General features: G+C 38.5%; 3 protein-coding genes across 8 annotated transcripts in view; 2 read left to right on the top strand and 1 right to left on the bottom strand.

Annotated features, from left to right (window-relative positions):
* Window positions 1-10363, bottom strand: part of LOC104715781 (DEAD-box ATP-dependent RNA helicase 11-like) — a 23474-nt gene that overhangs the window by 3337 nt on the left and 9774 nt on the right. The gene's annotated exons all lie outside the window — the stretch shown is intronic.
* On the top strand, window positions 1540-8231 carry LOC104712537 (carbon catabolite repressor protein 4 homolog 1). 4 transcript variants are annotated; one of them, XR_002033259.1, is made up of 13 exons: window positions 1541-2064; window positions 2268-2536; window positions 4832-5292; window positions 5406-5492; window positions 5597-5680; window positions 5754-5843; window positions 5935-6021; window positions 6144-6197; window positions 6286-6377; window positions 6494-6608; window positions 6721-6868; window positions 6981-7183; window positions 7945-8231. XR_002033259.1 is itself a non-coding variant. In XM_019229394.1 (13 exons), exons 1-12 carry the CDS (start codon window positions 1907-1909, stop codon window positions 7124-7126), a joined length of 1791 nt encoding a protein of 596 aa, XP_019084939.1. In that variant the 5' UTR covers window positions 1541-1906; the 3' UTR covers window positions 7127-7143; window positions 7200-7526. The 4 variants fall into 4 exon arrangements, 1 of the variants encoding a protein (XP_019084939.1); XR_002033260.1 differs by lacking the exon at window positions 7945-8231 and adding an exon at window positions 7240-7526; XM_019229394.1 differs by lacking the exon at window positions 7945-8231 and adding an exon at window positions 7200-7526 and having other exon boundaries at window positions 6981-7143.
* On the top strand, window positions 8595-9604 carry LOC104712536 (protein YLS3). The gene is made up of 3 exons (XM_010429458.2): window positions 8595-8967; window positions 9080-9169; window positions 9274-9604. The coding sequence occupies exons 1-3, from the start codon at window positions 8613-8615 to the stop codon at window positions 9369-9371; spliced, it is 543 nt and encodes a 180-aa protein (XP_010427760.1). The 5' UTR covers window positions 8595-8612; the 3' UTR covers window positions 9372-9604.

Below are 10363 nucleotides of genomic sequence, written 5' to 3'. Positions count from 1 at the left end.
GTCTCGATGGGAATATCTTCATACGCCTCAAAGTTAATGACTGTGTTTTCCTGCTCGGTAACAGCCGGGTCTGCATTTCCATCATTACCAAACGGGTTAGTTTCAGTATCCCTACGGTCCCAACCTCCACTTCTGTTATTCCAACCGCCACCACCACCTCCTCCTCTACCAGCATAGCCACCACCTCCTCGACCAGCATAACCTTGGCCTCGACCACCATAACCACTATGTGGACCACCATATCCCCCACGATCATTACCAGGTGAAGGAGCAGCAAACTCCGAAGATGGTGTACGACTCCTGAGATGTGGAGGAACATAGTTGGTTCGCGACGGACGAGAATAACCCCAACCACCAGATGGTGGTGCCCTCTCCGATTCAGAAACATCAGCCCATGAATTTGAACTCATGATTGCAAACTACAACCTCCGAGAAAGAACAAACTGAGTTTGATCAAAGCCCTAAGATCGTTATAAATTTCAGTTAGAACAAGTTCATTTTCCAGAAATCAAATTGCAGCTGTGCATGTAAGATATAACAGAACGACTCAACAAATCAAAATACTGAAAACGAAGAAAAAATGCAGATCGATTCGAGAGAACTATCTCTAGAAGAACCTTAAAGAAAAAAACCTCAGCTAATCGGAAAAATCTAAACAATAAAATCACGATAAACTAACGCAAAGCTGAGAAGAATCAATTCCTCAAAACCAAAAAATGCACAAATCATTAAACCCTAGAAGCTAAACGGAATCGAACAGGACAACGCTGCATAGATTTAGCGGACACCATGCACATAGAGAAGATATATGAAAGCCAGAACTTAAAAGAAACTCGAATAGAAGAGAAACCTAGATCAAGGATCAATGGTGTTCGAAAAAAAACCTTCAGATTATAAACCCTAATTTTTTTTCTTCTCCCTTCTTCTCTCGCGATCGCACACGAAAGCAAAATGAAATGAAACAAAAGGTTTCTGGGAAATAAGCAAAAGAGAAAAAGATGGAAGAGATATTTGTATTTCGATCCAACAAGGCTTTTTAATTTTCGGACTGTTTGCCGTTTTCTACTAACGAAAAGCGTGCCGGCGTAACTATAACGAAGTAAACTGCGTGTCGGCGATTTACTAAGTTAGCGCGTGATAACACGAAGAGCACGGATTGGGTAAAGACGAATATTTATTATGGTCTGGACAAAAAGTAATTACTGACAAATTTAGTAAATTAATTGCCAGCAAAAAAATAATTTTTACTTACCAATTTTATTTTTAAACAAATGTCATAAATATATGAAGTGTGTGCTATCATTTCCCATTTACACTCTTTCAAACATCTTTTTATAATTAATCATTTACTAAATATTGTTTATTGTGATGATATAATTATCTGTCTTTTCCCAATTTTGAATAACAACTGTTGAAAAAATGTTAATATAGGTCATTATCATTTTTTCAGTAGTAATTGGATATTAATAAAAATAAATATCTTAGTTTTTTTTTTGTTAGCCTTTGTTGTTCCCCTTTTGGAAAAATAAAATAAAATTAAAAAAATACTGCGTATTGGGTCTGTGTCCGTCTTTGGAAATTATTTATTTTTTTCTAGTCGTAGCGAAATTTATCGATCTAACTCTTTGGATTCAATTTCTTGAGAATAAATTTTTCTAGGTCGTAAAATTGGGGTTTGGAGAAACTTGTTGTAGTTGAGAAAATTGAGGGGTGGGGGAGAATTAGGGTTCATCTACGCTGGTGGGTTTTAGGGTTAAGTAAATGGCGGATCCGTTAGGGATCCGATTTGTTTCTTCTTCTGGTCTCTTTTATCAGTTTACATATATCTAAAACTAAAAGTCTCAACCTTTGAGCTTCGTGTAGTGTTTTGAGAAATTACAGTTTTTTAGTTAGGAAAAAAAAAGAAATGCTTAGCGTTACACGAGTGCATCTACCGTCGGAGATACCTATTGTTGGATGTGAACTTACTCCGTACGTTCTTCTCCGCCGGCCTGATAAGACTCCCACCACCGATGATGTACCTGAATCAGCTCCGCTTGAAGGTCACTTCTTAAAGTACAGATGGTATGTTATCCCTTTTGCTTTCTTTCACTCTTCAACCTGCTCCTTTTTTTACTAGCTTTTGTGAATTTATGTATTTGTTTCTTAGTAAGTTCAAGTCTTTGTTTGTTTGCAAATTTGAGTGTGGAAATGATTATGAAGTGGGGTTTATAAGTCTTTAGTCTGTCTTTTTGGTTCTGTATTTAAAGATGCATCATCTGTTGCAGGTATCGGGTACAGAGTGATAAAAAAGTTGCTATTTGTAGTGTGCATCCATCTGAGCCGGCTACATTGCAGTGTTTGGGATGTTTAAAGTCTAAGGTTCCTGTTTCCAAAAGTTTCCACTGTTCTACCAAGTGCTTTTCAGATGCGTGGCAGCATCACCGTGTGTTGCACGAGCGTGCTGCCAGTGCTGCTGCTACAGAAGGGAATGATGAAGAAGAGTTGCTTCGTTTGAATAGTTCAGGGTCTGGATCTGGCATTCTCAGCACCAGTGGTAGTTTAACGAATGTTTATTCCGCAGCCATAACTCAAAAGACAGGTTCTGGAGGAGAAACACTTGTTGAGGTTGGACGCTCTAAGACATACACACCAATGGCTGATGATATTGGCCATGTTTTGAAGTTTGAGTGTGTAGTGGTCAATGCCGAGACAAAACAGAATGTGGGCCTTTCTTGTACCATATTGACCTCCCGTGTTATTCCAGCTCCATCACCTTCTCCGCGAAGGCTGATCCCTGTTAGTGGAGCTGATGTCATCGGACAGCTGGATTCTAATGGAAGACCTTTTTCTATGGGATCATTCACTGTGCTCTCCTACAATATATTGGCTGATACATATGCTAGCAGCGATATATACAGTTACTGTCCCGCGTGGGCTCTCGCTTGGACATACCGTAGACAGAATTTACTACGGGAAATTGTCAAGTATCGCGCAGATATAGTTTGTCTGCAAGAGGTATGCTATTCTGGCACAATTTGTTCTGGCTTGGAAACGTTGCAATTGCTTCCTGTTAAATTATGAACAAATACCTCTCCTATAATTCCTTTTTTCCATCTTACAGGTACAGAATGATCATTTTGATGAGTTTTTCGCTCCTGAGCTGGATAAGCATGGATACCAAGCTCTTTTCAAGAGGAAAACAAATGAGGTTTGTTTGGACACATCCCCTTGACGCCCTATAACCTTTTCTTTGTCACTTATGTGACAAGATGTACTGACCAGAACATATTGGTTTANAGGGATCCGATTTGTTTCTTCTTCTGCTCTCTTTTATCAGTTTACATATTTCTAAAAGTTTCAACCTTTGAGCTTAGTTAGTTAGGAAAAAAAAGAAATGCTTAGCGTAATACGAGTACATCTACCGTCGGAGATACCTATTGTTGGATGTGAACTTACACCTTACGTGCTTCTCCGCCGCCCGGATAAGACTCCCACCACCGATGATGTTCCTGAATCAGCTCCGCTTGAAGGTCACTTCTTAAAGTACAGATGGTATGTTGTTATCCCTGTTGCTTTCTTTCACTCTTCAATCTGCTCTTCTTTAAACGAAAGTTCGGGAATTTTGTTTGCAAATTTGAGTTTGGAAATGATTATGAAGTGGGTTTTATAAGTCTTTAGTCTGTCTTTTTGGTTCTGTATTTTAAAGATGGATCATTTGTTTCAGGTATCGGGTACAGAGTGATAAGNTTTCTCATGTTAAAAAATACGAGGTATATTTTAGTGTTCCACTTGATTATACCTATCTATGTAAGCCCTTTTGTTAAATCAGCGGGCTTCTCGTCCAGGTTGAGTTCAATAAGGCTGCCCAGTCTTTGACCGAGGCTCTTATTCCTGTTACCCAGAAGAAGACTGCTTTGAATCGTTTGGTTAAGGTACTCAGAGATGCTCCACTGTGCGATTTCTGTTTCCACACATTGTCTGTGTTAGTCTTTCATGTAAACTGATTTAGACTCTTTCTTTTTAGGACAATGTCGCTTTAATAGTTGTACTGGAAGCAAAATTTGGCAACCAGGCTGCTGACAATCCTGGGAAGCGCCAGCTACTTTGTGTGGTGAGTTTGCCACATCTTTTGTAAGAGATAATACTAGATTTAAATTTTATGTGTTTACACTTTCTCTTCTGCCTTAAAGATCTCGAGGTGATAACATTTTCTCTCTTTCTTGATGAGTGCAGGCTAACACGCATGTAAACGTTTCTCATGAACTGAAGGATGTAAAGCTCTGGCAGGTTAGTCTTTATTTCTCTTAGTAAAAGAACTCTCAGATTTCAGATTCTAACATAACTACTGATTAATAATCTTTCTTGCTCAAACTAGGTTCACACATTATTGAAGGGACTGGAGAAAATAGCTGCTAGTGCAGATATTCCGATGCTTGTGTGTGGAGATTTCAACACAGTACCAGCGAGGTCTGGCTGGTTTAACTATTTGCTATGCCTAAACTGCAAAAATGTCTTAACCTATATCAAATTATGATTATTGTATCTAATTTAATTAACTTAGAGTTCCTTCTTAATGTTTTTAGTGCTCCTCATTCACTTCTTGCTGTGGGGAAGGTCGATCCATTGCACCCAGATTTGATGGTCGATCCTCTTGGAATTTTGCGTCCTCACACCAAGCTAACTCATCAGCTGCCACTGGTAATTATCTTTCATAAACACAGAAAAGAGATTTATAGAACCGAGAAAGACATACTTATAAACTTTAGAACCACAACATATAGATAATTATCTCATCTTGTGAANCGTTTGAATAGTTCAGGGTCTGGATCTGGCATTCTCAGCACCAGTGGTAGTTTAACGAATGTTTATCCCGCAGCCATAACTCAAAAGACAGGTGCTGGAGGAGAAACACTTGTTGAGGTTGGACGCTCTAAGACATACACACCAATGGCTGATGATATTGGCCATGTTTTGAAGTTTGAGTGTGTAGTGGTCAATGCCGAGACAAAACAGAATGTGGGCCTTTCTTGTACCATATTGACCTCCCGTGTTATTCCAGCTCCATCACCTTCTCCGCGAAGGCTGATTCCTGTTAATGGAGCTGATGTTATCGGACAGCTGGATTCTAATGGAAGACCTTTTTCTATGGGATCATTCACTGTGCTCTCCTACAATATATTGGCTGATACATACGCTAGCAGCGACATATACAGTTACTGTCCCGCGTGGGCTCTCGCTTGGACATACCGTAGACAGAATTTACTACGGGAAATTGTCAAGTATCGCGCAGATATAGTTTGTCTGCAAGAGGTATGCTAAATATTTTCTGGCACAAGTTGCACTGGCTTGGAAACGTTGCAATTGCTTCCTGTTAAATTATAAACAAATACCTCTCCAATAATTCCTTTTTTTCCATCTTGCAGGTACAGAATGATCATTTTGATGAGTTTTTCGCTCCTGAGCTGGATAAGCATGGATACCAAGCTCTTTTCAAGAGGAAGACAAATGAGGTTTGTTTGGACGCATCCCCTTGACCCCCTATAACCTTTTCCTTGTCACTTATGTGACAAGATGTACTGACCAGAACATATTGATTTATTTTTAATAATCTTAGGTTTACGTTGGTAATACAAACACAATTGATGGATGTGCTACTTTTTTCAGAAGAGACAGGTTTTCTCATGTTAAAAAATACGAGGTATATTTTAGTGTTCCACTTGATTACCTATCTATGTAAGCCCTTTTGTTAAAACATCGGGCTTCTTGTCCAGGTTGAGTTCAATAAGGCTGCCCAGTCTTTGACCGAGGCTCTTATTCCTGCTGTTACCCAGAAGAAGACTGCTTTGAATCGTTTGGTTAAGGTACTGAGAGATGCTCACCGTGCGATTTCTATTTCCACACATCTCTGTGTTTGTCTTTTATGTTAAACTGATTTATACTCTTTCTTTTTAGGACAATGTTGCTTTAATAGTTGTACTGGAAGCAAAATTTGGAAACCAGGCTGCTGACAATCCTGGGAAGCGCCAGCTACTTTGTGTGGTGAGTTTGCCACATTTTTTGTAAGAGACGTTACTAGAGTTGGATTTTATGTGTTTACACCTACTCTTCTGCCTTCAAGACCTCGAGGTGATAACATTTTCTCTCTTTCTTGATGTTTGCAGGCTAACACGCATGTAAACGTTTCTCATGAACTGAAGGATGTAAAGCTCTGGCAGGTTCGTCTTTATTTCTCATAGTAAAAGAACTCTCAGATTTCAGGTTCTAACATCACTACTGATTAATAATCATTCTTGCTCAAACTAGGTTCACACATTATTGAAGGGACTGGAGAAAATAGCTGCTAGTGCAGATATTCCGATGCTTGTGTGTGGAGATTTCAACACAGTACCAGCGAGGTCTGGCTGGTTTAACTATTTGCTATGCCTAAACTGCAAAAATGTTTTAACCTATATCAAATTATGATTATGGTATCTAATTGAATTAACTTAGAGTTCTTTCTAAATGTTTTTAGTGCTCCTCATTCACTTCTTGCTATGGGGAAGGTCGATCCATTGCACCCAGATTTGATGGTCGATCCTCTTGGAATTTTGCGTCCTCACACCAAGCTAACTCATCAGCTGCCATTGGTAATTATCTTTCACAAAAACGGAAAAGAGATGCATAGAACCGCCAAAGACATACTTATAAACTTTAGAACTACAACATATGGATAATTATCTCATCTTGTGAGCAATGCAGGTTAGTGCTTACTCATCATTTGCAAGAATGGGAGGCAGCCTTATTGCTGAGCAGCAAAGGAGAAGAATGGATCCTGCATCAAATGAACCATTGTTTACCAACTGTACCAGGGACTTTATAGGCACACTTGATTACATATTTTACACAGGTTAACTTAAGCGAGAACTTCCCTGCTTTCGCAGCCATTGGCTGCTTTCACCTCAGATTTCTTTTTCATGTAAACATTTTGCTTTTGCTTTTTTTGTTTTTTTGGGTTTCAGCTGATACGTTAACAGTGGAATCATTATTGGAACTGTTGGATGAAGAGAGCTTGAGGAAGGACACTGCTCTTCCATCTCCAGAATGGTCTTCTGATCACATTGCACTTTTAGCTGAATTCCGCTGCATGCCCAGGGCCAGACGCTGATGCTGCAAACTTCACAGGTGAAAAAATAATTTGTAGAGATACTGCAGCTGTAATAAANCTGCAAACTTCACAGGTGAAAAAATATTTTGTAGAGATACTGCAGCTGTAATAACCGCTACTCAAAGACATGTTCCAGTGGAGATGGTTAATCTACATGAGGAAGATCGCGTGCCATGTCCCCGGGTTTTCTCCTGCTGGGTTTTTCGCTTGCGTTCTACTCTATCACAGTTTTATTTAGTTTGCTCCCAATGTAAGAAGTATGATAACTTTTCGGTTCGTTTGGTTTTTCTTCTTATAGTTATTCCTCTTTGCCAGCAGGTTTTGTCTTCACTGGCTTGTCATTGTAACAATGTAAACATTAGATTCTTCAAAAAAATGTTGACGGGAGTTTACAGTCAAAGAACCTGAGTATAAAAAACTGTCTCTTCTAGGTATGGTTGCAAGCCTCCTTAAACTTTAACAATACAGCTTGACCCATCAATGTTCTACTCGCTTTACTTGTGGGATATCTTGCAGATACTGTGAAAACGAATTGTGAACAACTTACTATATTTATATATAAGCCTCCAATAATTGCAGATGATCCAAACTCAAATTTCAAACAGACATGAGACATGTCAACTAGTATTCATTATATGAGCATTTTAAATCAAGTTTCTTGCAGAGTTAGAACTCTGACTAATCTATCCAAGTAGAGAGGGAAACATATGTGAACAAGAAGCAAGTCTGTAGATAGGCTTATAAAAAGCCATGTTGAGTTCTTACTCTGCTGCATAAACTGATGGCAAGATTCATGGGTTACAATCAAAGNTAATAACCGCTACTCAAAGACATGTTCCAGTGGAGATGGTTAATCTACATGAGGAAGATCGCGTGCCATGTCCCCGGGTTTTCTCCTGCTGGGTTTTTCGCTTGCGTTCTACTCTATCACAGTTTTATTTAGTTTGCTCCCAATGTAAGAAGTATGATAACTTTTCGGTTCGTTTGGTTTTTCTTCTTATAGTTATTCCTCTTTGCCAGCAGGTTTTGTCTTCACTGGCTTGTCATTGTAACAATGTAAACATTAGATTCTTCAAAAAAATGTTGACGGGAGTTTACAGTCAAAGAACCTGAGTATAAAAAACTGTCTCTTCTAGGTATGGTTGCAAGCCTCCTTAAACTTTAACAATACAGCTTGACCCATCAATGTTCTACTCGCTTTACTTGTGGGATATCTTGCAGATACTGTGAAAACGAATTGTGAACAACTTACTATATTTATATATAAGCCTCCAATAATTGCAGATGATCCAAACTCAAATTTCAAACAGACATGAGACATGTCAACTAGTATTCATTATATGAGCATTTTAAATCAAGTTTCTTGCAGAGTTAGAACTTTGACTAATCTATCCAAGTAGAGAGGGAAACATATGTGAACAAGAAGCAAGTCTGTAGATAGGCTTATAAAAAGCCATGTTGACTTCTTACTCTGCTGCATAAACTGATGGCAAGATTCATGGGTTACAATCAAAATCCTCAAATGTTGGCTCTATGCATAACAGTAGCAGTAATGTTTCTTGGTGTGAGATCAGATCTGAATCAGGACATAAAGGGATGTCAGGATGCCATGTCTGATCTCTACTCTTGTCTTCCTTATGTCAGTAACAAAGCTAAAGCTCCAGACTCAACATGTTGCAGCAAACTCAAGGTAAACATAGACAAAGGGCAGACCAAGAGATGTCTTTGTACTCTTGTCAAAGACAGAGATGATCCTGGTTTAGGGTTCAAAGTTGATGCCAATCGTGCAATGAGCCTCCCTTCGGCTTGCCACGTCCCTGCAAATATCTCAAAATGCCCAGGTGACAGATTTCATAACCAAATATCTTGTACAATATTTTCTTGAATAATTCAACAGCTTTTGCATGGTGACAGACTATATTTTTCTCATTACTTCATTTTGTTTGCAAGAAGAGCTTCTACATTTGCCTCTAGATTCACCAGCCTCTCAGATATTTAAGCAATTCACTGAATCCTCTCAGAATGCTGAACATAAAGATAAAGGTATCACTACCACTCTTTTTGCAGTACTATTGATTCTACTCGTGCAAAACAATAGTTTCCTGCTTTCTCGGAACTAAAAGAAAGCGAAATATAAAATATTGCAGCTGTCTCCAAAAGTTCAGCAAGCATCAAAGGACGTGCTAAGAAGCAATTTGGTATAGTGATGGCTATAGCTCTCTCAATCCTCTGTAATCTGAGCTAATAAAAAAAACACATCCAAAACCATTATCTAGCTGAAGCAGGTGTATCATGGCATGTTAATAAAACAAAACTTATTGTTTTTAAAAAAGTCTGATTAGAGATATACCGAGAGATTACAACTCTCTGAAGGATGTCATATAACAAAGAGTTACTTAGTTTCCATGTAAACATGTTTCACAGAAACCCTTTTGAAGAAAAACAAAGAAAGAAAGCTAAAACAGCACTTTACGAACAGCTACAGCCATCAACACCAATTTATTCATATAAAAATCTGTAACCGATCGAATCACTCACTCTCCTCAATGAATCTGATGATTCCTCTAGCCCTGAATTTATCAAATATAAGCTTCCTTTTCCCTCTAATACGAGCAAGTTCCTTTTCCATGTAGTAGTAAACGCAGCCTGCGACAAGATAAAGATATCATGAAGAATCTTTGGTAAGTTCCACCTGAAATTCAAATAACAACAACACTAAGTGGTTACAATGTTTGTTTACATATGTGAGAAGGGAAAAATCTTAAAAAAGATGCTTTATATTATGTGGCTTACGTGCCAAGGGGAATTCTTAGACCAATGGCTAGAGTATCCTTGATAGGTTCAGGAAGCTGCTGCAACGTGGTAGAAGCTTGACACAATAAGCCTCTTAGCTGTTCAGATACTGCTTCTTCAGTAACCGTTGGCGACTCAAAATATTAGCTGTTCCGAGGAAGTTCAATTCCAGAGATGGCTTTGGGCATTAACATGGGGGATTGTTTAAAAAGAAAAATAAAAAGAAAAACAAATAGTATAATTAAGGGACTTAAAAATAACAATTGTCAAATACATAACGGGCCTAGCTCGGGTTAGCCCTAGTAAAAGGAATGAGGATAAAAGGGGTGTGAAGCCCAACAGAAGCCCAGAAGTGAGTCGGCCGGATGGATATTATAAATAATCGAGATCTTTCACATCTTTTTTTTTTTTATATTTTGTTTTTTTTTTTTTTTTTTTTTTTTT

Source organism: Camelina sativa, chromosome 9 (assembly GCF_000633955.1).
Source record: "Camelina sativa cultivar DH55 chromosome 9, Cs, whole genome shotgun sequence".
Taxonomy (NCBI): domain Eukaryota; kingdom Viridiplantae; phylum Streptophyta; class Magnoliopsida; order Brassicales; family Brassicaceae; genus Camelina; species Camelina sativa.
This window is presented reverse-complemented; position numbering and strand designations above follow the sequence as displayed.

What these genes read in the sequence shown, in the direction of transcription:
- LOC104712536 (XM_010429458.2), top strand. Translation starts at nt 8,613, where the DNA reads ATGGCAAGATTCATGGGTTACAATCAAAATCCTCAAATGTTGGCTCTA. An exon ending in AAATATCTCAAAATGCCCAG is followed by an intron (nt 8,968 to 9,079) that starts GTGACAGATTTC and finishes GTTTGCAAGAAG; the next exon opens with AGCTTCTACATTTGCCTCTA. An exon ending in TGCTGAACATAAAGATAAAG is followed by an intron (nt 9,170 to 9,273) that starts GTATCACTACCA and finishes AAAATATTGCAG; the next exon opens with CTGTCTCCAAAAGTTCAGCA.
- LOC104712537 (XM_019229394.1), top strand. Translation starts at nt 1,907, where the DNA reads ATGCTTAGCGTTACACGAGTGCATCTACCGTCGGAGATACCTATTGTT. An exon ending in ATATAGTTTGTCTGCAAGAG is followed by an intron (nt 5,293 to 5,405) that starts GTATGCTAAATA and finishes TCCATCTTGCAG; the next exon opens with GTACAGAATGATCATTTTGA. An exon ending in TAACTCATCAGCTGCCATTG is followed by an intron (nt 6,609 to 6,720) that starts GTAATTATCTTT and finishes TGAGCAATGCAG; the next exon opens with GTTAGTGCTTACTCATCATT.